The 27,365-nt window shown below is 34.2% G+C and overlaps 4 protein-coding genes and 1 long non-coding RNA gene across 5 annotated transcripts; 1 reads left to right on the top strand and 4 right to left on the bottom strand.

The window, feature by feature from the left end:
- The first annotated feature begins 1,987 nt into the window (after positions 1–1,987).
- Positions 1,988–11,823, top strand: LOC145602209 (uncharacterized). Its single transcript, XR_014104509.1, has 4 exons — positions 1,988–2,265; positions 3,578–3,699; positions 6,334–6,431; positions 11,688–11,823. It is a non-coding gene; the product is annotated as an uncharacterized LOC145602209 (long non-coding RNA).
- Positions 4,328–9,174, bottom strand: LOC145602181 (protein NUCLEAR FUSION DEFECTIVE 4-like). Its single transcript, XM_081658354.1, has 2 exons — positions 8,253–9,174; positions 4,328–5,610 (listed from the first exon to the last, which is right to left on the bottom strand). Exons 1-2 carry the CDS (start codon positions 8,715–8,717, stop codon positions 4,459–4,461), a joined length of 1,617 nt encoding a protein of 538 aa, XP_081514480.1. The 5' UTR covers positions 8,718–9,174; the 3' UTR covers positions 4,328–4,458.
- On the bottom strand, positions 9,439–12,230 carry LOC145602198 (protein NUCLEAR FUSION DEFECTIVE 4-like). The gene is made up of 2 exons (XM_081658378.1): positions 11,593–12,230; positions 9,439–10,797 (listed from the first exon to the last, which is right to left on the bottom strand). Exons 1-2 carry the CDS (start codon positions 12,061–12,063, stop codon positions 9,679–9,681), a joined length of 1,590 nt encoding a protein of 529 aa, XP_081514504.1. The 5' UTR covers positions 12,064–12,230; the 3' UTR covers positions 9,439–9,678.
- A 265-nt stretch (positions 12,231–12,495) lies between these two features.
- On the bottom strand, positions 12,496–14,483 carry LOC145602191 (protein NUCLEAR FUSION DEFECTIVE 4-like). Its single transcript, XM_081658365.1, has 2 exons — positions 13,950–14,483; positions 12,496–13,777 (listed from the first exon to the last, which is right to left on the bottom strand). Exons 1-2 carry the CDS (start codon positions 14,406–14,408, stop codon positions 12,647–12,649), a joined length of 1,590 nt encoding a protein of 529 aa, XP_081514491.1. The 5' UTR covers positions 14,409–14,483; the 3' UTR covers positions 12,496–12,646.
- Positions 14,484–15,735: 1,252 nt separating this feature from the next.
- On the bottom strand, positions 15,736–20,170 carry LOC145602173 (protein NUCLEAR FUSION DEFECTIVE 4-like). The gene is made up of 2 exons (XM_081658343.1): positions 19,471–20,170; positions 15,736–17,085 (listed from the first exon to the last, which is right to left on the bottom strand). Exons 1-2 carry the CDS (start codon positions 19,939–19,941, stop codon positions 15,958–15,960), a joined length of 1,599 nt encoding a protein of 532 aa, XP_081514469.1. The 5' UTR covers positions 19,942–20,170; the 3' UTR covers positions 15,736–15,957.
- Between the last annotated feature and the right edge of the window lie 7,195 nt (positions 20,171–27,365).

The following is a 27,365-nucleotide window of genomic DNA, read 5'->3' as shown; positions in this document are numbered from 1 at the left end:
ATTTATGCAATGTCAATGATTGATTACTATGTTTTACCCTGGAGTATTATTTATTGGTGAACCTATGCCCTAGATCCTTTTATATATTATCTTCTCCCTATTCTCATTCTTTTTAGTTTAGTTTCTTATTCAAATATAAATATTGGTTACTTCATAATCTAGATTTTTAGTTAATTAGGAATAGAAAGACTTGTTTCCCTGTGGAGATCGACCCTACTTCCCTATCTGCTTTAGTTAGAGGACTTAGGAATTATTTTTTATTAGGGGATACGACTTTACCCTGTCAATATATATCATCAATCATCAATTAACCTATACTAAAAGCGAACCTAAAGTGACACTTGTCACGATGTTATAAAAAATTTTCCCACCTTTTTATCTTTCCTTTTTTTTTCTTTTTTTTTTTGTTTTTTTTTTGTTTTTTTTTTGCCAAATTTTAATTACTTTCATTTTATAACCTACCATAATACTTATTTCCATTTTGACAACACATTTAATCCAATCATACTCAATTTAATTTTTTTTTATTATTTTTCAACATATATTTTATATATTATAAATCTTTTAGTTACAAATATACTAACATAGTTTAAAATTAAGGTATTGACATATATCATCATCCAAGATTATCATAATATTATTATAATTTTATTTCCTCCGACTTAAAATTTATTATAATTAAAAATGGGAATAATAATTTTGGTAGGATACTTTGTATAAATCTTACAAATATACATAACGTCTATAAGAACAACTGAACAAAATCATTTGTTGAGACTTGTCTCTTTATTTATTTATAAGTTATGGTTGAATTTGCACATTTGTTGAGACACAACTTTGACCACAATATATTTTATTAGAGACTATTATTTTGTTACAAATATTTTTTTTTGGATAAATTTGTTGAATTAACACCATTCTTTATAAATTTTGTTGTAAAGTTTAATTATGACCGTGCATGACACGAGATTTAAGGATTTAATTTTCTTAGCGCGTCATGTAGGATTATAAATTTTAGTTGTATCCAGTCAAATAAGAGATTATTATTTTCTTTTAGAATTAATTAATTCAAATGCCATGTAAGCAAAATTGACGAATGAGATTTTTAAGTTTAAACTAATTAATTATAAAAATATTATCTTTTGATATTAGGAATTTTATCTAAATATATAACAATTTTTAGCACATAAATAAAATAAATGTTTTTAAAAATTCAAACAAACCGTGCATCGCACGGGCTTCATCTAGTTTATGCTTATTTGTAAAATTAACCGTATTTAAGACTCAATCTGTTTCGAACTTGACTCATATGCATAGTAAACTAGCTAAGAGTAAACCTAGTTATTGGACAGGTTAGGTCATGGACGGTGTGGGTCAGTTGCGGGTTAGGTAAAAAAGGGTCATATTTTATTGGGTCAATAGCAAGTCAGGCCAATGCGAGTTACGGGCCAATATGGGGTCAATAATAGGCGGGCCAATAAACTATCAATTAAAATAAATGTGGACAAAACTATTATTAAGTATATATGAATACGAAAATATCTATGTAATTTTATTATTTTATTTTTACATTATCTATTTTTTTATCTATTAAATTGGACAAACATTTTAGCCTTATATTAACCCTACCTAATAAGGGTCATGTAGACCCTATCCATTAAGAGCCCTTTAAACTTGACTCTGACCCTATTATCATTGGGGTACCCTACTCAATAACCAGATTTAGCTAAGAGTCAATCCAAAACCTAAAGTCACCCACCCAAAATTAACCCAAACATGAAGTAAACGGGTACAAACCTGCCCAAAATCTAAACTAAATAAATTGAAACCAAAACGACCCGAATTGAAATCAACTCAAACTCGAAACAGTAAATGATCCAAGTTAACCCATGACCCAAATAAATACAATTCGACCAAGTAAACACTCGGACTTAACATTGCCTGAATCCAACTTGAACCATAAAATCTAATTTGGCCCGAACCTAACTAGCCCACACTATTGAGCTCAACATCTCTATAATTTACGAAGTGCGAGTATTATGAATTTATGCTTGTTGTTAATCTCCCTTTTAATTTTATACATTACTATATAAAATAGACACACTCACTAGCTCACACACTAACCTAACATTATCCAAATTCGGGCCCAAAAAATAGACCCAATTTGTTAATTGGACCTTTACACTTTAGCGCGCACGCTGAAAGCTCCATTGAAGCGGCTTCTGAGCATTCTCATCTCCAATCTCCATTGAAGCAATTCCTGAGGTAATTTTTTTTTCTTTTTTAATTATCGAATATATCAATTTCACAGTTTATCGTTAATTGTAATGGATGAACTCATGAACAGATGTATTTCGATTCAAGTGTGTATTATTTTTTGGGTTTAAGTTTGAATTCGTAATTCTATTATTCAATTACATATCCGAAATCTCAACACCAATTTAAGGTTTAATGATCATATTATTGATGGTTTTTTCATTAATCTTATGTATCTATCCCTTTCCCTTAATGTTTATCGAAGAAGTTGCTTAATATGATTAAATATTTTGAGGGGTTTCAAAAAAAAAAAAAAAATTACATATTTTGAGGTGTCCTTGTTCATGTCACTTTGAAATCTTTTTATGAATTTGACCACGGATTATCAAAATATGGGCGAGTCTTTCATGGAAATAGTGCCTTTACTCGTAATGTCATATTGTCAGCAACTGTTGTGTATGGAATTTGTAGCAAATGTCTTCGTGCCAAGGTACCTACAGAGTTTTGTACTCCTTCCGTCTCTTTATTAATGTCCACTTTCTCTCTATTATGTGAGTAATAATTGATAGAAAGTGGACATTAATAAAGAGACGGAGGGAGTAATGTTGTATGGGCGAGTCTTTAACTTTGATGATGTTGTGGAGCTTCTACCTCTTTCTTTCCACTATTGAACACATTGAGATTCTGGTAAATATGGCTCACTTAGCTTAGAATTTATTATATACACCCGGGTATACGGTAATTTGCTCATTAATTTTTGGTCATTTACTAAATGACCAAAAATATTCAGCTCATTTATTAAATGAGCAAAAATTAATGAGTAAATTACCCAGGTGTACACAATAGGCTCTCCACTTAGCTTCCCCAATGATATATAAGTAATAACATGTGGACAAAGTTAGTATATTAAAAGCATGTGGACAAAATTATTACTTCCTCTATTTTTTTTTAAAGCATCACAGTGATAGAAGAGAGATAGAGAGAGTTTGTTAACTAAAAAGGAAAGTGATGCAACAAATATGAAACTTTCGTGTTAGGAAAGTGATGCAACTAAAAAGAAACGGAGGAAGTATATTAATAGTGCAAAAGTAAAAATATGTGCCATTAAACAGGTGGAATCTTTATAGGTAATATTGTTGACATTTGTTGGTCTTTGTTGCAGTTGCCAAAAAAAAAAATGTATATGGCTTAAAATTCCCTAGTATATTACCAGATTGGAATGCTCTAATCATGTAAGATTCTTGTAAGGCAGGTTTACGAAATTGGATCGCCAACTTGAATTCTTCGCTAAAAGTTCTCTTCTTGTGTATTTCTTGTCTAGGAACACAAAATGTCTGATGTGCATCTGAAGCTTGACCGAAGTACCATATATTGGAGGATGTGGTGGAAACTTAGAAAATCTGTGGCAAGTGGTGCTAAACTGCTAACTGCTTAGAGTTTAAGGTTAGCTTTATGTGTTTTTGCTAACTGGAATTGTTTCTGCCCCTTCCCTCTTGAAAGCCCTGCTTTTGTTTTGTTAGTTATATATTTCAAAATAGTGTCATTTTGTTAATTTGTAATCATGCTTTCATTGACACAAACATCAATAGATTAGTGGATAATTTGTAGTTTGTTGTTATATGCTCATTTTGTGAAGATGACGTTATTCTTTTACTTGCTTTAGAATTTTGTTCAATCAGTTTTGAAATTTAATTTTTTTCTGCATTCTGATATGTGTCTCGTACAATAATCCAAATGGAACAGCCGATCAAATTTCACAAAATCCTGTCTAGCATCAGGCAATACTATATATCACTTACACCAACTTTAGGTAGCCAGGAGGGAGAAAAATGATGTCATTGAGCACCATTGGAAGTGTATCCAATTCTTTAGATCTTAATCGTGACATCCATTTTTATCTCAGCTGCCTCCAACTACGAAAGGCTTCACATTTACACATCCTAATTCCTAATGCCCGAGGAAAAAGAGATTGCGGTATGAAACTGTTATAAGCAGGGAGTACTTCCATGCTTTAGATTAAACCTGCTATGCATACTGTACTTTTCTTACAACTTACAAGAGACCGAGACTCTATCAATAATAATCAAAACCATTGTCTTATTTCATTTCTTATGCTCCTATTGATGACATCATTATATCTTATAGAACAAAGTGGACCAAACAACATATGATAGATGAACAAGAACCCTTACATTAAAAGCTTTACTTTTTAAGGAAACGCAATCTTCTTAGCACAACGGACTGGTAAAATGCCTTAGTTCGGAAGAACAATGTTAGAGCAATAAGAAATCCTAATAGGCTTATGAATGCCAAGATAAAGAAGGATACCATGAAACACTGAACCCCGTAGCAAGTATTGTCCTCCCCTGCTTGTTTGTCATAGATATGTCCAATCACCCAAACTGAGAGGATGTAAGTGCCAACCGGACTTGCTATACCAATGGTATTGAAAATTGTACCCATATGCTGAACACCAAATATCTCTGCAGTAATAGTAGGCATTAGGCTCCACTGAGCACCATAACATATCCCAACCAGGGTAGTTCCTATGTACAAATTTCCTGAGAAGCCCAAAGAAATAACGAGATGCCCTGCAATCATGGTTGCTTGAGTGATTGCAACCATCAGCGGTCGTGTCCATCCTTTTTGCCGCAGTAATATATCAGATATGTACCCTGCTCCAAAACGACCTAGGAAATTCCATATTGACCAAAGTGAAACCAATGTATTGATCTTGACTGTATCATAACCCAGTGATTGCCCTATCTGGCTTAGATTGTTTATGGTAGCAAGCCCTGAACCCATTCCGCAAGACATGGAAACAAACAACAACCAAAAGTTTAAGCTCTGCATGGCCTTCATAATATCTATGTTTTCTTCGGCTGGTAGTGGTATTTCATTCAAAGTAATGGATAATTCATTGTAATCTTTTTCACCCACAAACTCATCAGATGCATGTAAATAATTACTGTCAGCCAGTGGCTCTTTTTCCAGAAGCAGTGTCTGAGATTTTTCCTTGCCAATAGCTTCTAGGGCAATTCTAAGAGGTGAACCAAGCAACAACAATAGAACTACCAGTGCAAAAAGGCGTGCCCATTGTGGAAAGACGAGTACATTTTCCAGTATGATGATGATCATAAGAAACACAGCCAGAATCAGGGCAATTAGTGAGAAGCGATTTAGGTGCCTTTTGTCGTCGGATCCACTTGCTGGGCAGATTTTTACCAAGCACATCAGTGAGAAAGTGACTGTAGTTGGCAACAAAGCCAGCATTAGAATGAAGTTACTCTGGTTGCCCTTGAAAAATGCTTGATATATTTGGATTAAAATTGCTCCAGTCAGTCCAAGAAATCCCTGGCCATTAGGGGAAAAAGGAAAGTATCAGTAACTTTATTTGAACTGGAAGTTAAGAAAAGCCATGTATGTGCACAACTTATAACAAATCAAAGTTTTGTGCTGAAAAGTTGTTAATAACTTAATTTGTTATCTACTTGAGAAATTCTAGACTCTAGAGTCTTAAAAAGAGTCTCAAGCATTGCTTATTACCATTGTTAATGCAGTTAATCTCTGATTAAGTGTCTTTTATGGCACTAATAGTGTTGGTGCCATATAGACGCCTAGATGAGTTACATTTTGATAGTAGTTTTATTTTTATTTTTGTTTTTTTGAAATATACTGTATACACTCGTAAAATGTTGGCTGTAGCTCATTACTTTCTCTTTTATTACCATTGCTGTCTTTTACTATGCCGTTATATTTGATCTAATATGCATCTTTACTGTAGTTTGTTTCTTAAAAAAAAAAGTTAGTATTGTCAGATCTTACACTCATAAATGGACGATTTTTTGACCATCAGCACTTAGAATGAATTTCCTTTGATTATTGCTATGTTTGTTACAGGTCTACCTGGCATGATTTCTGACCTTTGTCTAGTACTGTAATATTGTCCATGATCTTTGTGGCTTTTTGTGCAGTGTGGACATAGGTTGCCGGGTGTTTGCCTGTAATTTTAGTTCAAAGTTTGTATTGACTACTAAAGGGTTTATAATCCTTTATTATCTGTTTATTGTGATACAGCTGACTAATAAGACTGCTGATCTCTGGTGAGGTTGATTCAAAGCTTGGAAGGCGTAGATTTGAATGACATAGAAGAGGTTTGAATCCATGGCAAACAAGTAATACTTCCTATGTTCACTTTTAATTGCAACTCTTCTTTCAATTTATTGCTTAACATAAAAAGATGAATTATGAGTAGGTGTCACTCGATGATGTGTTGATGACTTGATGTCTGCTTGAGCTTCCTGCTTTTAGTATCAATAGAGTTGATTTTGGTTTAGATTGTGGGTTTGTGGTCCAGCCAATCTTGTGGAGTTGTAGAGAACAGGCTATTCCAGGAATATTTATATTACATGTCCATTGAGTAAGTTATAAGTAGCCTTCAAAACTGTATTACTAAGTAATATCGCTTTCGAAATTGCTGGCCTATTTGGGTGGCTTACCTATGGTTTATCCGGACTTGTTGACGAGTGTCTAAGGTTGTTGATCTCTATGTGAGATTGTGAGGTGGGACTTGGGAGTCCTTAATTGTTTAACGTAACAATCAACAATTAATAATACTAAGTATACTTTTGCATCTTCGAAATTTTAGAACCAATCAAATAAGTATTTATGATTTTTTTTAGTCAGAAGAAAAAGAGATGCCCGATGAATCTATGGGTTTCTTATTTGAAAAGAGATTGTTTAGTTAGAGGTATAGGTGTCAAAAATTGACTTGATTGATCCGAACAATATTCGATTTAGATTTCAATTTATATAGATACAATAATTTAGCATGACTCAAATTTGAAATAAACCTAACCTCACTCGACTTTGCTGGACTTGACCTAATTACTCGAATTGACATCTTTAGTTAGGGCATTCAATAGTTTTCCAACTCATCAATTTGCAAGATTTAATGTTTTTCTTTTTACTCCGTTTATTTTATTTTAAAAAGTAAATATAATGTAAAGATTAGGAGCATCTTCTTAGAAAATTGTGCCCTAATTTATGTAAGTATGCAGGAGTAAAAAAAAAAAAAAAGAAAATTTATTATTTATAAAAGGATTGATGTCCTTATGGGTCGGAGTAGAATAGCCGAAAGAGGCCATATTATTAAGTATGCCCCCAAGAAATCTGATTTTTGTAGAGTGAAGATTGAATGAATGTTTTTTTAAGGAAGTCATATGGGATATGGCTATAGGATTTATTAGTAACTAAAAAATCTAAGTGCATGAAGCAAGACAATTGAACCATCGATCTCCTAAATTGTCTAGTGGTCCTAATTTTGAGAATTGTTGATTTTAATATGGGACAAAGTGGTCCCACTTGAGTAGTTAGTGCATAGCTAAATTATATCCAAAATACAGTATATCCTTTAAAACTTAATAGAGAACTAATCAGAACAAAAATCTTTATCTAGATCTCAAAAAAAAAAAAAAATATTTCTCTTGATAATTTTCACAATATTGATGGGTTAAAGGTACATGTATCAATTTTAATATAATTAAGAAAGATACACAAAGTTAGACCCCTTTTTTGCTCCCTTTATTGATAGACAATTTCATTGCCTGCGTTCGTTGGTTTAAAAAAAAAAAAGAAGAAATACTTTTTCGTAAACTATAAAGTAATTGTATCAATTGTACAATTTTTTTTTTTTTTTTTTTTTTTTTTTCTCTAATTTTAAATTTTTATAACCTTTTGTTTTCGTTGATTTAATTAATTTTATCAAATTTATTTCCATTTTGACAAATTGCTCTATTACTATACCTTACACCTTATGGAACCTATAGATATTAGTCTTCTATTTTTGACTTAGTAATAAAGTCTAACGATATAGGTCTTCTATTTTTGACATTGCATTGATTGTAATGTACTGCTGTAGGATATTTGCAGACACATGAAAAACAAACAATTTAAACATATAAATTTAAAAATTAAAACAATTGAGTTCAAATCACCTTCAAGATGCCCACAATGGTCCCGCTATAATCTGGAAAATTCAGCACACCAGTGACAACAGTGGCAGTGCTGAAGAAAGTTGGACCATGGGCAGCTAGGAACATGAAGATGCACATGAGGGGTACAGGAGGCCGAGGGATGAACCCGACAACTGCAAGCCACATTAAGAAGTAGCCTAAAAAGCATTGTATATTTCCTACCGCAAGGACCACCCAGGGCCCGTGGAAGCAATGCCAGGGGTGAGGTCTGGAGGAGGCGGTGACGGCAGCGTATAGGAGGCCAGAAAGGACTCCTACATTACTACCAATGTCTTTGAACACAGACACAGTATCCAGGGTTGATTGATCGTAGGATTGGGAGGATTTGATTGCAGGTGAATATACACCAAAGGCATAAGAACCTCCTACGATTGATTGTATCCATATGCTGGCCACTGTTGCCATCCATCTTTCACTACTGCTCATATTGATATAGGTGATATTCTTACAACTCGTTTGAATAGGATCGAGTTTAGGAAGCCAAGGGAAGAGTATTTTCTTGCTTAAATAACACTAGATGACTAAGATGAGGGAAGGCAGGGGGAGGGTGATAAATACATTTGTTGAAATTATTTTTGCATGCCTATATTGCCCTTACTAGGGAGTGCGACCGGCAACGGGACTACTAATGGTGTGTTTTGATAGCAATGATTGGAGTTGGAGGAAAGGGAGAAAGAAAGCTAAGAAAGCTGGGCTGACTTAAACATTTTAAAGGATGTGTACTACGGAGTAATTATGAAAATCGAGCCCTAAAAACCCGTAAAAGAACAATTTTTGTAGAGTGAAGGGAGGTGAAGTGAGAAAGGATAAATAGCAAAGGAGAAAGAAGAGATAAGTTAGATGACAGAGTTGTGGTGAGGGTGAGGATGGGGTGATTGTTAAGGCTCATTTTGTCATAGATAAGTGTTAGTGGTTAAAAAAGGAAAAGCCAAGATAGGAACTTGACATCTTTGTCATATGAAAGCAATGGCTTAAAATTCAATTTATTCCTATTCTCTCCAACTTACAATAGAATTTAAGATAAATGTGATTTGTTTCCATTGTAGGTTTCTTTTTTTTTTTTTTCTTCTTTCTGAGGTAAATATGGAAGGGGCTATTTAAACAAACAATTTTCACCATTCCTATACAATACAACTTCGTAAAAAGTGTTAGTTTGTTACTTCCTATATGCTACCAAATGATTAATTACTAAGTGCTCCCTCTATCCCTTTTTTTGCACTAAGGACTTGTTTTTCGTGAGAGTATTTTGGGTCAAATAGTGAAAAAGTAAGGGACAAATAGAGTAATCAATAGTAACTATAGGACCAAACAATACAAACAAGAAGCCACATTGAAACCCCTTCCTTGAGGGGAAAAGAATTGATACATACATCCAAGCTTTACAGTTTCAAAGAATATGTAATCTTCTTAAGACAACAAACTTATAAAATGCCCTTGTTCGGAAGAACAATGTCAAAGCAACAAGAAACCCCAAAAAGCTAACAAAAGCCAAGATAAAGAAGGATGACATGAAACAGTGTACTCCATAGCAAGTATTGGAATTCCTTGCTTGTCTGTCATATATATTTCCAATCACCCAAACCGAGAGGAAGTAAGTTCCTATAGGGCTCGCGATACCAATGGTGTTGAAGATAGTACCCATATGTTTCACCCCAAAGATCTCTGCAGTGATTGTAGGCATTAGACTCCACTGTGCACCATAGCATATCCCAACCAAAATAGTTCCAATGTACAAATTCCCCGGAAATCCTAATGAAATAACAAGATGTCCCACAGTCATGGTTGCTAGACTTATTGCTATCATTAATGGTCGCGCCAAACCTTTTTGGCGCAATAAGATATCAGATATGTAGCCTGCTCCAAAACGGCCTAGAAAATTCCATATTGACCATAGAGAAACCAATGTATTGGTCTTCACCATGTCGTAGCCAAGTGACTGTCCTATCTGACTCATATTGTTTATAGTAGCAAGTCCAGAACCCATTCCACATGACATAGCAATAAACAATAACCAAAAGTTTAAGCTACATGTGGCATCTAATATATCCATGCTTTCTTCAACGGGTTGTATCTCATCTGAAGTACTAGGTAGTACTTTATATTCCTCAGTTGCAACAACACTCTCAGCTGGTGATTCGCCTTCCAGAAGCACTCGGTACATATTTTCGTTTCTAGTAGCTTCAATGGCGGTTTTGAGAGGTAATGAGAGCAGTACTATAAGAACTGCAACTGTAATAAACCGTGCCCATCGTGAAAATTCGATAACATTCTCCAATATGATAATGATCATTATAAAGGCAGCTAGGACCAGGGCAACCACAGAGAAATGGTTGAGGTACTTTTTGTCATCCGGTCTGCTTCCTGGGCTGATTCTCACCAAACACATTACTGTGAAAGTGACTGTAGTTGGCAACAAAGCTAGCATTAGTATGAATGTGCTTTGATTGCCCTTGAAAAATGCTTGATAAACTTGGATTGTCATTGCTCCGGTAAGTCCAAGAAAGCCCTGACCATATGAATTACGAAATCACTCAATAACATTCAATTAACAATAGAAGATTACTTATGTAAGCATAAGCTGTAACTTCTGATATTTGTTGAGATAATTTTTTGGATATTATGTACTCTAAGGTCTAGATGACTAGTATGAAGTTTGTGTTCAATTTTTTTTTAAAGTTGAAATAGGCAACCCAAGAATACTTTTATGTAGTTTCCTTGTACAGATCTTTTGGGTAGTCTTTGGAATGGTCTTGATTATCTGGATGACTTGGGATCATGTGCTATCAATGGTGTTGTGGACCGATACGACTCCTCAATATGGGTTTTGTCCAATTTTTAGAGATTAGAGTTAGGAAGACTTGCTCAATATCTGTTTGTTGAGATTTTCTTTGCTTTTGGAGGGACTCTCTAGTGTAGACCTATGGCTCAATCTGTTGCAACTTGCAAGTATGGTTTATGTGTTTAGAGAGATTCGTTCTATAAGGTAAAATCTATGGCTCAATCTCTATCTTATAGTTCACCTCCATGGATCCTAGAAAAACTTATATTAGAAATTGCTTGGATTTTGCATGGAAGACATGCTCTATATCTAATTTTGAGTGCTTTATGTGTTTAGAGAGATTCGTTCTATAAGGTATAATCTATGGCTCTTTCAATCGCGACAATCTGTTGGAAGGATGGTGTTATCTAAGGTCTTGTGCCATGCTAGCAAAATTGGATTTGTTATACAAAAGCACACAAATACACAATATTCTAAGGGTAAAAAAAATACATATGTAACTTCAAATTTGAATGAACTGACCTTCAATATCCCCACAATAGTCCCATTATATTCTGGGAAATTCAGAACACCTGTAACAACATTAGCTGTACTGAAGAAAGTTTGAGCATGGGCAGCTAGGAACATGAAGAAGCACATAAGGGGCACAGGTGGCCGAGGTATTAGGCCAACAACCGCGAGCCACATGAAGAAGTATCCCAAGAAGCACTGGACTGCCCCTGCAGCAAGGACTATCCATGGTCCATGGAAGCATCGCCAACGACGAGGTCCAGATGAGGCAGCAGTGGCTGCATACAGGAGACCTGAGAGGACACCAGCATTAGCACCAATGTCTTTGAAGACAGAGACTGTGTCAAGTGTGGACTGATCATAGGATTGAGAGGATTTTAGTGCAGGGGAGTATACGCCAAAGGCGTAGGAACCTCCCATGGTTGCTTGTATCCATATACTAGCCACAGTTGCCACCCATCGGTTGCCAACGATGTTGTCCATTGCATCTATTTTGTGTTCAATGAAATTCTAATGTTTTTCTTTTCTTTGTTTGAGATTAATTTGAGGGACTTGTGTTGTTCTTCTGTATTTCTTTTCTTTCTTTGAGATTAAATTTAAGGGACTTGTGTTAGTTGATGCACTCATGGAGTAGGTCTTTGGTTGCTGTTTCCACGTTGCTTGGCATTATTAGTACTATAAATTATTAAAAGATTTGATCGTATTAGCAGAAAGATTTGGAAAAATAACCCTTTTCACATAATTAAAGCATAGATAATACTATTTAGCCATTTTTTTAGATATGCAAGTTGTACACAATATATAAATTAGCTATCGTGAAGCATACATAATTATATTTAATTGTACTCATAATTGAATAATTCTCAAGAAAACAATAAGCAATAATAATTTACGAAAATACGAAGTGTACTTATTTAGTAAACATATACGTGTCCGCACAAGTTTGAGGTGTACTTGAGAATTGTTCTTCATACTCATCTCTTCCTTAAAATGTCATACTTGCTAATGCACAACTTATGAGGTGGAGTCGACGATTCTTGGCAATAGCAATGGCGGTTGCCTTTTGTTATCTATTTAGAGAGCGGTGTAGTTTTCTTAGCACAACAGACCCGTAAAACACCCTTGTTCGGAAGAACAACGTGAGAGCAACAAGAAAACCCAATAAGCTTACAAATGCCAATACAAAGAAGGATACCATGAAGCAATGAACACCAAGACAAGTATTTTGCTCTGCTGCTTCTTTGTCGTAAATATGCCCAATCACCCAAACAGAGAGAACATAAGTTCCCAAAGGATTTGCTATAGCAATGGCATTGTAAATGGTTCCCAGATGCAAAACACCGAAAATTTCTGAAGCTATAGTAGGCATCAAACTCCACAATGCACCATAACATATTCCCACCAAGATTGTTCCTATGTACAAATTACCAACAAATCCAGAACTGATAATCAAATGTCCTACAGTCATAGCTCCTAGCGCGATTGCCATGACTAACGGCCTAGCCCATCCCCTTTGGCGCAGTAGGATATCAGATGTATAACCTGCTCCTAGACGACCAAAGAAGTTCCATATCGACCATAGGGAAACCAAAGTATTAGTCTTGGTTGTATCATATCCAAGCGATTCTCCTAACTGACTCATATTGTTTATGGTGGCAAGTCCTGACCCCATTCCACATAACGTAACAAGAAACAAAAGCCAGAAGTTAAAGCTTCCCATAGCTTCCAAGAGGTTCATGTTTTCGTGACACAACTCGACAACTTCTTCACCCACAAGGCTCTTCTCAGGTTCATTTGAATCAGCATCATCACAAGGTGGTAATGCATCGTCTTTCACGAGCAGTGGGTGTGATTTCACCTCATTGTTAGCTTCTGTAGCGACTTTTAGAGGCAAAGAGAGAAATGAAAGAAGAACTAGAAACGAGAGAAGGCGCGCCCATTGTGGGAACACGAAAATGGCTTCCATTACAATGATGATCATTAGATATGTAGCAAGAAGTATAGAGACTATGGACATAGCATTCAGGGGGTTCTTGTTCTGAACTGTTTTATCAGGGCATTGTCTCACAAAATATATGAGTGATATTGAGACTATACTTGGCAATAATGCAAGCATTAGTATGTATGTACTTGGATTTCCATTGAAAAATGCTTTATATATTTGGATTAAGATTGCTCCACTTAGTCCTAGAAAACCCTGCTCATATAATATACGAATCATAAATTAGTAAAACATACAATCATCTTCTTGAAATCATGTAATAATAGTAGAAAATCATATTCAAAGTTCATTAAAACATATTTTATAAAGTTGAATATAGACTTCAATGCTTCATTTATATTGAGTAGATATATATATATATATGTACCTTCATAAGCCCTACAACCGTACCGCTACATTCAGGGAAATTTTGGACAGACGTAACAACATTCCAAGTATTGAAGAATGTTAGAAAATGAGCAGCAACAAACATAAATAAACACATAAGAGGCACGGGTGGCCGAGGGATGACACCAACCACAGCTAACCACATGAAGAAGTAGCCCAAGAACCCCTCGGCCGCCCCCAACACGTGTACCACCCATGGTACGCTATACCTAGAGGACGCCGCAGTGTAGAGGAGGCCGGAGAGAACTCCGGAAGTAGAGCCGATGTCTTTGAAGACCGAGACGGTGTTTAAGGTGGACTGATCATAGGATTGGGAGGTTTTTAGTACAGGAGAATATATGCTAAAAGTGTAAATACCACCTAGTAATGCTTCTATCCATATGCTTGAAGCTAATGCTATCCATCTACTATTGTACCTACTAATTACAGAGCTTTCCATGACAATTATTAATTAATTTCAACTTTAGATTATTTTATGTTAAGGATAAGATGGTCGAAAATGGAAAATACTTAATTTGGTAAAGTATACTGCATGGAATATAATCAATATATATGGACGTTGTACAATATAATGTTGAGAAACTTTATGTTATTGTGGTTTGTGGATGTAAGTTAATTTGATATAAAATCTTATGCATGGCCTACGTAAAGCATTAAATTATCTGGTTGGGAGGAGTAAAATAATTTCTCTTTGCTTTAGTCATTTTCTATGAGTGGAGAAATTAAAGTGACCACAGATATAAATTCCCTTCTTTTTAGGTCACTTAAATCATAAAAAAAATTTTGTTAATCTGGATGGCAATTCTGTAAATATATTGAAAAAGCGTGGTTATTTATTCAGTACTTTTGGTGAGCTGTTTAATTACTGTTTGCAACTTGCTTATGCTGTTTGGTAAGGAAATTACACATGTACCCCTCAACTAGTACCTGAAAATACGCATGTACCCCTTCCCTGATACTTGAAAAGACAATTATACCTCCCGATAAACAAATGGGGAATTAACTGGGTACAGCTCAAAAATTTAAAAGTAATATCACCTTACGTAAATCGATAAAAGTTTTTGCAAATCTTTAATCTCACACTAACAAAAATTATAAAAGCGAGATATTAATAATGAACTCATCAAGATGAATCAAACTTAGCTTGATCCCATATAACTAGTTTTTTTTATAAGAGAATCCATATAACTATATTTGTTTTTATAGATTGAGAGAAATTTAGAAGATTTTCTCTTATTTTTTAAAATCAAAAGATTTCAAATTGGAATATCATTGTGAAATGAAGGGAGTATCAATCTAAATCATACAAAGAGTCCACATAACAATGGATAAATAAGATGGGTCTTTTGTCAAAAACTATTTTGAATTTTTAATACAAGTAGGGTACGGTGATTTTTATGTTTGAGTAACGGATATAAAATGACTAATCAAATGAGTTTTAACGGGTTATTTCAATTGTTAAATAATCGCTAGAGACGAGATCAAATCATATCTTGACATCTATTTATGGAAGGGACGTCGTACAAGCGTGATTTGTTACACTAGACAAAGGCATCATCTGGTGAAAACAATAACTAGCCAGAATTGAAAATCCATTACAATGATGTGGATGGTGATGCCGTATTTGTTGGATTATGTGATTGTTATAGAACACTTGTCTCTGAAATAGAAACTACTTACAAATAGAACAAGGACAATCAAACAAAAACAAATAAACATAAAGTTGAACAATACTAGTATACCAAGGATTGTAACAAGGAGAATAATTATTTACATAGATGTACTCACAAAATATCAAAATCAAACCTTTTTGTTCAAATAATTTACATATAAAATATAAATAAGCAAACAAGAATATATACTTTCATGAAATTGACTAACAAGTTCATAGTGTACTTAGTAACGAACTAACGATACAAATCTCTTTCTAAAAGTGTGTGCCAATGCGTTATCTTATAACTTATGGTTGAACCATCAATCCATCTTCTTTACCGTCTTAGAGAATAGTGTAGTCTTCTTAGCACAACAGACCTATAAAACACCCTTGTTCGGAAGAACAAAGTAAGAGCAACAATAAACCCCAAGAAGCTAACAAATGCCAACACAAAGAAGGATACCATGAAGCAATGAACACCAAGGCAAGAATTATGCTCCCCTGCTTCTTCGTCGTAGATATGGCCAATCACCCAAACAGACAGAACATAAGTTCCCAAAGGATTTGCTATAGCAATGGCATTGTATATAGTTCCCATATGCAAAACACCGAAGATTTCCGAAGTTATAGTAGGCATTAAACTCCACAATGCACCATAACATATTCCCACCAAGATTGTACCTATGTACAAATTTCCAAAGAATCCTGAACCAATGATCACATGTCCTATAGTCATTGCTCCTAGCGCGACAACCATGACTAATGGCCTAGCCCATCCTCTTCGTCGTAGTAGGATATCAGATATATATCCTGCTCCAAATCGACCAAAGAAGTTCCATATCGACCATAGTGACACCAATGTATTAATCTTGCTTGTGTTATAACCAAGTGATTGGCCTAATTGGCTCATGTTGTTTATAGTGGCAAGACCCGAACCCATTCCACATAATATAGCAAGAAACAATAGCCAAAAATTGATGCTTCCCATAGCTTCCAAGATATTCATGCTTTCTTGACACAATTCGACGTTTTCTTCACCCACTAGGCTCTTCTCTGGCTCATTTGAATCATTTGAGTCATAGAGTAATGGTTCTGTTTTTAGGAGAAGTGGTTGAGATTTCTCCTTCTTGTTTGCCTCAGTCGCGATTTTTAGAGGTAAAGAGAGGAATAATATAAGGACTAGAAAGTTTAGAAGGCGCGCCCAATGGGGGAACACTAGAATGTCTTCTAAGATGAGGATGATCATAAGATATGCAGCAAGAAGCATTGAGACTATGGACATAGAATTTAGGTGGTTTTTGTCTTCTGATGTTTTATTTGGACATAATTTCACCAAATATATGAGAGATAATGAGACTATACTTGGTAACAATGCAAGCATTAGTATGTATGTGCTTGGATTTCCCTTGAAAAATGCTTTGTATACTTGGATTAAGATTGCTCCACTTAGTCCTAGAAAACCCTGTTCAAAAACTAGAATTAGATGAGCAATTAATCGACATAATTTTGTCTTAAGATACTAATACGACTTAGTTAACACTCAAAAATTTCGTATCAAATTAATCGGTTATATTCATTTCGGGAGAAAATCATATGTCCCATATTTTGTGTCCCATTGGTGTTCCACTAAATATGATTGGTTCTTAAAATATTTATTTGTCTTTTAAAATTTGAGAAGTAGGACCTTGTAATTATTACAACCAATAATATTAAGTGGAACACAAATGGAACATAAAAAATGGGATAGAGTATTTAAACCCATTAATTTCTTATAGGATTTTCTAATCAAGACGAATTCAACAAAAATCAAGCAAAAAGTAATTTATTGAAGAATAAGAAACATAAAAGCAGAGTGTTTCTTTTTTATTGCAGAATTAGAAACATAAAACATTTTCTTATTTTGAATTTTAGACATATGGTGTACTTTGATAGAGTTATGAGAAAAGAGAATGTTGGAAAGCTTAATTATATTGACGTAATTCCATGAGTATATATAGTACATGAGTAAGCAATATAATACGACTAGATACATTAGAGTACATGTCTAGGTACATTAACTTAGAATAAGGGATATCTTTGACCATCGATCTAAAGAGTAAATTAAGGAATAAATCAATGGATCATTATCCTTTACACGCCCCCGCAAGATGGACGTCCAGAATGAGAGGCCGATCTTGATTATAATTCGCAAATCTTGTTAGGAAGTGAAGTGTAGGTGATGTGAGAAGGGTTGCATCGCATTGTGATTCTCCGGGAGGGTTTGGAGAGAGGGGAGTATTAGAAGTTTTTTTTTTTTTTTTTTTTTGCTAGCATGTGCTTGCAACATATGGGAGATTGGGAGAAGAATAAAAAATATAGGGTTTCCTTCACAACTATTGAAGGCGAGATAGAAAAAAAATATGATGGTGTTGATGGTGGTTTAGAACGGAAAGAATGTTATGTTTCTCCATAATGATTTTGGAGAAAGAATTGCATGTTTGGCAACACTTGGTAGGTAAACTACGGGATGCCGAAAAGGGATTGTTTCTCCGGAAGGGGTTTGGAGAAAAAAAATAATTGATAATTGACATCCCTTGGTATACAAAATACGGGATGTCAAAAGAGTTGAGCGAAGTGTGATTTTGGTTTGAATCTTTCCGGGAAGGAAGTTCGATATGGTCACCATCATTTGTCGGCGTCGGCAAAGGGTTTTGATAGTGTAACCATGGTAGTAGCGGAAGCAAGAAAAGATGGATCAAAAGCTTATGATACCATGATAGAGTTATGAGAAAGAGAATGTTGGAAAGCTTAATTATATTGACGTAATTCCATGAGTATATATAGTACATGAGTAAGCAATATAATACGACTAGATACATTAGAGTACATGTCTAGGTACATTAACTTAGAATAAGGGATATCTTTGACCATCGATCTAAAGAGTAAATTAAGGAATAAATCAATGGATCATTATCCTTTACATACTTCATCTTTTTCAAAAAAGTGCATAGCTAATTATTGCCTTTTCCATTAGATTGCGTCAAGAAATTAATTATTTTATGAAGATTGGATATGATTAAACTATAAGTTATATTCAAAATATTACGAGTATTTTTTTTCCTAGGAAAGTACCAATATTGAAGTTGATCAAGTCATTAAGGATTTAAGGATGTATTAATATCGATAGTAGCTTTTGGATTAATCAAAACACTATTTGTTTACTAGGCCTTATATGACTGTTCAACTAATCCTATACATAAGAATAACAATGTAACATACGATTTACGACTTAAAAAAAAAAAAAAGTAACATAAAAATGTTATTTTTTTTTTTAGCTCAATCAAACATACGATTGGCGTTTGATAATTTCTTCCAACAGAACCTTTTGCTGTTGGTCTGTTGTTCAACTTTACTTCTCTTTATTGTGAAAATGTGAAGGGAATAAATTAAACGTGCTTTAAAAAAAAAAAGGAATAAATTAAACGTTATCTTTTACAAAAGCCTTTTTTTGTTTAGTGTTTGACATTATTTATCCAAAAGCACCTTTTATATATTCTCTCCAGCTTTTACTTAAATTTTTCGTGAATTATTCTAACAGCAAAATCACCTAATGAAATTAGGTAGTGTGTGTCAATTAATCGATTTAGCGAGTAAAAAGTATTAAAATTAAAAGTAGTATTTAAGATTTCAAGTGTAATTTTACCATAGTTAAGTCTTTATTCTTCTCATTTTGCAAGTCAATCAATTATTAGTTATATCTAGATTAATTACTAAAATAACGAACAATTATTATGACAACTACTTTTGTCAAACATGTCCTATACTTATGAAATAACCCCTTTCAAACCCGTAAACGAAAAAGACATACCTTCATAAGACCTACAACAGTTCCGCTACAATCAGGGAAATTCTGGACAGACGTAACAACATTCCAAGTATTGAAATATGTTTGAGAATGAGCAGCAAGGAACATGAACACACACATCAAAGCCACAGGTGGGCGTGGGATAATTCCAACAACAGCTAACCACATAAGAAAGTAACCCAAGAACCCCTCGACCGCCCCCACCACATGAACCATCCAGGGCACGCCATTACCACGGTTGTTCCCCGAGGTAGCCGTGGTATATAAGAGACCGGCTAAGACCCCGGCGTTTGCACCTATATCTTTAAACACCGAGACGGTGTCTAGGGTGGACTGATCATAGGATTGTGAGGATTTAAGTATAGGAGAATACGTGCTAAAAGTGTACGTACCACCTAGTATTGCTTGTATCCATATACTTGCAGCTGTTGCAATCCATCTACTACTGCTTCTACTAATTATGGAGTTATCCATTGTACTTCATTAACTTTTCTTTGATAAATTTCTGATTTTGGTTATGATTTGAGAGAAATGGTAGGAGCTTATATTATAGTGTCGTATGCTATGAGAATTGGAATAAGGACAACGTACATATAACTGTATAACCTATGATATGATCGATATGAATTTTGTGCATGGCCTACATGTGAACATTATTATTGTAGGGAGGAGTAGTAAAAGAGTTTCTGGCCTTCTCCATCTTAATATCTTATATAATTTCCTTTGAGATAATTTATATGGACCATATCTACCCTTGTGGTCTCAAGTCTTATTTTTCTTTCAACGTTACATCTAACATGATCTTAGTTCTTTAGGGGTGTATGTGTACGTGACAGCAAAAAAAAAAAAGGATCCCTTGGTGTAGAAGTTATAAGTTCATGTGAAATCTTTAAATTTACGTCCCTCATTCGTCTATTTAATCAAAGTTACTATCAATCTTTGTAAGAAGTTATATGAAGTTGATTCAGAATTTCACACGATTAAGTTTCTCGCTTTAAAAATTGATTTGACATATTACGGATATGAGAACAAACTAATTTTCAATGGTTCACTCAATTAAAAAAAAAAGTGAATATAATTCTAGAAAAACACATACTGTATTCCCTCCATCTATCATTTAAAGATTGTACATGCAATTTCAATTTTCGCTATATCAAAAAGGTACACATGACAAACTCAAAGGAACATCCCAAAATAATATACTCTATACTCCTTACAGGACAATCATCAGGATATGGGGAGATTAGTAACTTAGAGAATAGAGGTGTAAAAAACTAATCCTAAAATTGACCCGAAAAAACCAAATTCAGATTTTAACTTGTATGGACATATTAATTTAGCATGACTTGTATTGAAAATAGACCTGACTCAAACCAACCTCTTCAAACCCGACTCAAACATTCAAATTAACACCTATCGTATTGAAGAGGCAAATCAACCTGGAAAGGCCGTTAATGTTGTTCAACTCACTACTCTATAGTCTATACCTTCTTCACCTTATCTAAAAATAAGACAAAGTGGTCACTTGTCAATATACCGCCAAACAAACGCGTATTAGAGATTGAAACATGCAATTTTAGAGGTCGAATTACCATCAAGAAGGATAAGCACGTAAGGCGTGATAGTAGCAATAAAAACACACATAAACATAGGCGTCAACTGGTGAAAATTACAACTGGTGCATGTACAAGAACTCAAATTTTTGCTTTGCTTTTGAGCTACACAAATTTCATACTCCAATAATGTTTGAATTTATTTTACAACTACTAATGCTTGTATTGGTTCAAATTTGGCCAAGTGTACTTTCATACAGCCTTTCAACATTCACCATTTTTTCTATTATAGGACAAATGTACGTAGTTCAAAATATCAGTACAGTATGTATTTTTTTCTTTTTCTTTTTCTTTTGCTAAGTTATAATTGATTGGAACACCGTACTCTTTTCTATCCAGTACTGGATTTTGGCCTATACAAACAATACATGCTCTCTTAGGGTCTGTTCTCATACGTTTATTTTCAGCTCAGTTCAGTTCAGTTCAGTTCAGCTCCTAATTTCCTTCTCTTATAAAATATTCATTTCAGTTCAGTTCAGCTCATCTCAGCTGAGTTTAGTTAATGAGACCGGCCGTTAATCTCTTTAAGAAAACTAGCAACATATGAGTAATATCATAGGTTTTAGGCGTGTATAAGAAAATTCAATTTCTATGTGATTAAGAATGTTGTTGCACAAATATTTATAATGTCCTCAACAGTCTAAGGTACAATGGTTTGGTTATACCCAATATCTCATCATTACTCAATCATTTTAACATACGATTATATCTTGAAAAATTGTAAACCGTTACTCCCTTAAATTTGTTGTCTCGGTTAACTTTTAATGATCTTTGAGGTAACGAATAGGGACATAGAGAATACTCCTTTTTTTGTTTGGGGGTGGTTTAGAGAGCCATGAAGACGGATGATGAGAATTGATCCCACTATTCATTGAAATCAAGTAAGGAAGCTCTAACCACTCGAATTATCCTCACTTTTTCTTCTTTAGTGTGTGCTGAGATAACTTGGCCAAAAAAAAATAATTATGTAATCAACCTCGACATATACCGACCTTCGAAATTTTAGAAGTAATTTAGCAAGCTCGATCTCTTAGTATAGTGAAATATAGTTTAAATAGAGCAATTATATATGTTTACATGCTGAAACTACGCGAAATCTCTATTATGCACCAGAGTGCACAAACTTTGGTTTTTAGTGTTATTATTATTTACTACTTCGTATTTTGTAATGTATATTGGCCACTCAGAGAGATATAAGCAAAAATTACCAAATGAGCTAACTATCCTTGGGCAGGGGTGGTTCTGAGCATGTGCAGGGTGGTCGATCACACATGGTCCCTAAGTGAAACTATTATAAGAGGGTCCCTTCTTCTTCTTCTTTTTTTTTTTTTTTTTTGACGGCAGAAAAACTTGTAAATTAATAATCTATTCTTCAATTTTATCATAAAATTTATAATTAAGTAAAATAACTTTCCTTAAAGAAGTAATTTTAGGACCCAATTTAACAAAATTGCATTGGGTCATTTTCAATGTTAGCATTTGTTGCCCATCCTCTGCCCTTGGATGTAACTTATACTAAGCTAGTAAGCTAGCATATATGCAACAATAAATTCTTTGAAACTAGCTAATTTGGCTGGTCAAGTAATAACAAATGAAATAATCTATGAATGCTAACAATCAAGTAATTAATTAACTAGCTTAATTGTTAAAATTTTTGTACTCCACAACCAATTAAAGAATTTGAATAGCTAGAGTCGTGCTTACGTGATTTTCCTCTATGGTTCTTCATACATAGAAAACCATCATTGATATTTGACAAACAGAATATATAGCTAGCATAAGAAACATCTAATGCATGACTCTTAGTTGAAAGCTATATATACAAAATCAACAAAATAAATGAGAAGATCGACGTACCTTCATAAGCCCAACAGCGGTCCCACTATAATCAGGAAAATTCTGAACAGACGTAACAACATTCCAAGTATTAAAGAAAGTTTGTGAATGTGCTGCAAAAAACATGAACACACACATTATAGGCACGGGTGGCCGAGGGATCACCCCAACAACAGCCAACCACATGAAGAAATAACCCAAGAACCCCTCGGCCGCCCCCACCGTATGTACCACCCAGGGCACACCCGCATTGCGGTTATGCCCTGGGGATACGGCGGAGTATAAAAGGCCGGATAGAACCCCGGCATTTGAACCAATGTCTTTGAAGACCGACACGGTGTTTAGGGTGAATTGGTCATAGGATTGGGATGATTTAAGGATTGGTGAATATATGCTAAATGTGTACGTCCCACCAATTATTGCTTGTATCCATATGCTAGCTGCTGTTGCTGCCCATCTACTATTACTACTAATCATAGAATTTTCCATTGAATGTACAAGTTTTAATTTCTGTTTATGAGGTAGGAAATTTGGAATGGATTAAATAGAGATTTATTTATGTTACATTAAAATGTGTATAATTATGGATGTCGTATAAATTGTGGTATGTTTATTGTACTGTTTATGATATTGATTGGTTAAATAATTAATTAAGTGGAGTATTATAATTGTTAAGTGGAGTAAAAGATCGAATTTCTCTTATGTTTAGTCATTATCTATCAAGAAGACAAAGGAACCTGATATAATTGACTATATGATGACTTATAAATTTTATAATTAGTTGATCAAATATTATTCTGCCTTAATTGCTGGGAGAATTTTTGTGTTAATCTCAATGTAAATTCTTGATTTTGGGTTAATATGGTGGTGCATGCAACCTAGCTATTTGTAATATAACTTGTACTCTTAAAATATATGAAAGATTTTTAGCTAAGGTACTTTGATAGTTGGTTTAGAGTTGGTGACACTAAAGACTTAAGGATTACAAGTACAATAATGATAATTACTAAGTGTATGTGACACTTTGTTTTGCATTGTTCACTAGAGTTTGGTGGTCCTCTAGGTCATCGACAATTAATGTGTATATGTGGTAGGATTACGGGAAGAAGATTTTTCGTTTAGCAAAAGTGATGGATATCGATCGAACTTATGATAAGCACATTTGACGGTGATGAAAAAAAAATTAAAATTATAGGGGTTATTATTAATTTTATCAGTTAAACACGATAATAAACTCCAATAACGTACTTAGTCAATCATAATTATCAACCAAAATAATCAATCGGGTACAATAAAATAACCAAACTATATATCAATTACTCAAACAATTTAGCTATTAGGCTCATCAAGTAATGATATTTTGCCTAGGGCATAAATATAATGCAACCAAAAGCCTAAAAGTTAATCCAAAAATAAGACATGATCTACTCCAATTTCTTCAATTCTTTAATTTTCTCATTGAACGACCTTTCATTATTACTAATGTTATAAGATTATAACCTAATTCTTTTTTTTTTTTTTTTTGTGTCAATTGTCTAATAAGTCCCTTCAGCCTCAGAAATCAACACTTGATTAATTAGACAAATATTTTTAAACATCTTAAAATAGTACTTCATACGTGTAAAACAGACTATCAACTACTCCGTACTCCATATTAGATTCATATGGTGATATGGTGTTCCAAAAGACAAAAATAATGCAAGGTAGTAGTAGTAACGTTCGAGACCAGAAGAGTGAAAATAGAAGCAGGACAAAACTCAGTAGTCTTAGTCTTACATCAGTATCACTATATCAGGAAACATGGAATGGATCATCTAACTAACGTTAATTCGTAATTGAAATGATGATTTTATGCCATTTTTCCATCAATAAATGGCACGTAATGCACTACTAAATACTAATGCATGATTTGTGTCAACAAGCAAAGACCTTTACTGGTGAAAAAGAAAAAAAAAAAAAAATACATACGTAATTGTCGCGTACAAGAATCCTGGGTAACACAATTCAACTACGTTAAAGTACAACAATTATATTATTTTTAGTTGATTTGCTTGGCTTTTAAGCTACAATCTAACTAGATACAAAACGTATAATCAGCTAATTAAAATATTAAATACACTTCATCATGATGATCGAATGATCGATGATGGTACGCTCTACCTTCAACTCACGTACGAAGTACTGCCTTAAACTAATTGAGGAAAAAATTTACTGTATTTTGTGATTTTTATTTATTTAAACATAACTAAAGTCATATAGTAATAAACCCTTTATTTATTGTTCTCATCAGATTATTTTCAGTTCATTTTGTTGTTTTAATGAATACTACAAGAAGGGGGGGTTGAATTGTAGTATGAGAATTTAGCCAAACTTTTTGCGGAATTAAAATTAAGTCAGCTAAAGGAACTGAGAGATTAACTAAAGGAACTAAAGAATGCAAGAGAGATTTTACGTGGAAAACTCCTTGGCCCTAACAAGGAGAAAAACCACGACCACTTGGGATTTTGGAAAAAGACTCTTCACTATAATAGGGCAAATGATCCTATTACAAGCTAAAGACTCAAACTCAAGTTCCTCTACAAACTTGAGACCCTGAGGAACAAGACACCCAACTTGTTACTCTTCTCTTCTCTTTCTCTTTCTCTTCTCTTCTCTGTTCTCTCTTCTCTTTCTCTTCTCTTCCTCACTTCTCTTTCTCATACACAAACGTTCACTCGAACTTCCCCATTCCCCAAATTACAACTCGAAAGATAAACAAACTCTAGTATAAGAACATTAAGAACACTCTAATGAACTTGTGTGGAATTGACACTTGACTCAATTTGAAGCTTGAAAACTTATGTGAGCAAGGGTGAGTTTTTCCAACAGAAATTAATAGCTATTTATAGATCAATAAACGCTTTGGAAAATTCTCTTTGTGCAGCAATTCCATTACGCCACTACTCATACCCACTAAGAAGATCATGTCTCTATAATTAAGGAACCATGAACTCCTTAATGTGTAAACCCATGACTGAAGAAGAACATGGGAGAGTAGGCCGCAAGTTTTGGAAAACATGGGAGATTTTATTTTGCAAAAGATATTTTCCGAAAATCAGAAAAAGAAATAAATTAAAATCTTTTTAACTTGAGAAAAAGATAAACGTTTAAATGATAACAGTTTTCCTAAAAACTAGCATGCACATATTTCATCTTTTAGACCAATTCCACACAGATTTTTCGAGTGCTATTTAATATCTTATACTTACATAAATCCTAAAATATAAAAATATATTTAGTCTTCATGTTCTCTGATGAAGCTTCTACTCCGAGGCTTCTGTTCCTTGGGAGGAACTTCTCTTCTCTAATGAGGCTTCTTCTCTGAAGCTTCTGTTCCTTGAGGGAACCTTCTCTTCTCCGGTCTTCATTTCTGAAGCGCCAGTTCCTGTGAGGGAACTCTTCAATATAGATAGCTCTGCTTCTGGCCTTCTTGTTCCTCGTGGTATTTTTACAAGACACTTCATTCTCCTAGTCTTTGTAACTGAGTACACACTTAAACAATCAAGCCCTTATTAGTTTGTAAGTAAGTGAGGTTGTGTCATCATCAAAATCATTAAGTCCAACAATATTCCCCCTTTTTGATGATGACAAACAAACCAAACTTACTTACAAGGAAACAGAGATAATCAATTTTATTTCTAAAGAAAGGAAATGCAAAAACAAAATACAATGCATAATGGAACTAATGTTTAAGGAAATAAAAACAATGTATAAATAAATAACTTAAGAAAAAAACTGAAAAACTTGAAAAAATTTGTATATACATTATACCTGCTTGTAGAGATTAGGCAGCTTGGGAAGATTTTGAACAGAGACCATAGAATGATTAAGTTTCCTTGATAGTTTGCATCCTTTTCCCCCTTTTGGCATTATCAAAAACTAACACACACAAGTATATAGTATACCATAACACAGCACCAACTAGTGGTTTAGTGTTAAGACAAGAAGCATGCATAGAGAGAAAACATTCACAAAGCATATAGGCAAAAGAAACATAGACATTCATCATCCAAAACCGATTAAAAACATCGGCCAAATGTACCAAATTCGCAAGTTTTCCAAAATAAATTAAAAAGTGCCCAAAATATTACAGACCCAAAAAAAATTGTTTCCAAAAGCAAATAAACATAAGTTTCATCAACATAAAGAGGCTGCAAGGAAAGACAGGTTAAGATGCAATGCTCTGGTCATCATCAACAGCAAGATCCTCTAGCTTCTTGCTGATTTGAGACACTATGTCCTTCACAATGGACTGTCTCCCTTGTTCAGAGCTTGAGACCAGCTTCTTGACATCAGTGCTCAGAATGAGCATGCTCTTCTTCAGTTCAGCCATGTTTTGCTTTGAGTCCTCTTGTTCCTTCAGCACCTTCAGGACCATATCCTTCATCTCCTTGACCTCCTCGCTGGGAA

The sequence above is a fragment of the Chenopodium album genome, chromosome 2 (assembly GCF_948465745.1).
Source record: "Chenopodium album chromosome 2, dcCheAlbu1.1, whole genome shotgun sequence".
Taxonomy (NCBI): Eukaryota; Viridiplantae; Streptophyta; class Magnoliopsida; order Caryophyllales; family Amaranthaceae; genus Chenopodium; species Chenopodium album.
This window is presented reverse-complemented; position numbering and strand designations above follow the sequence as displayed.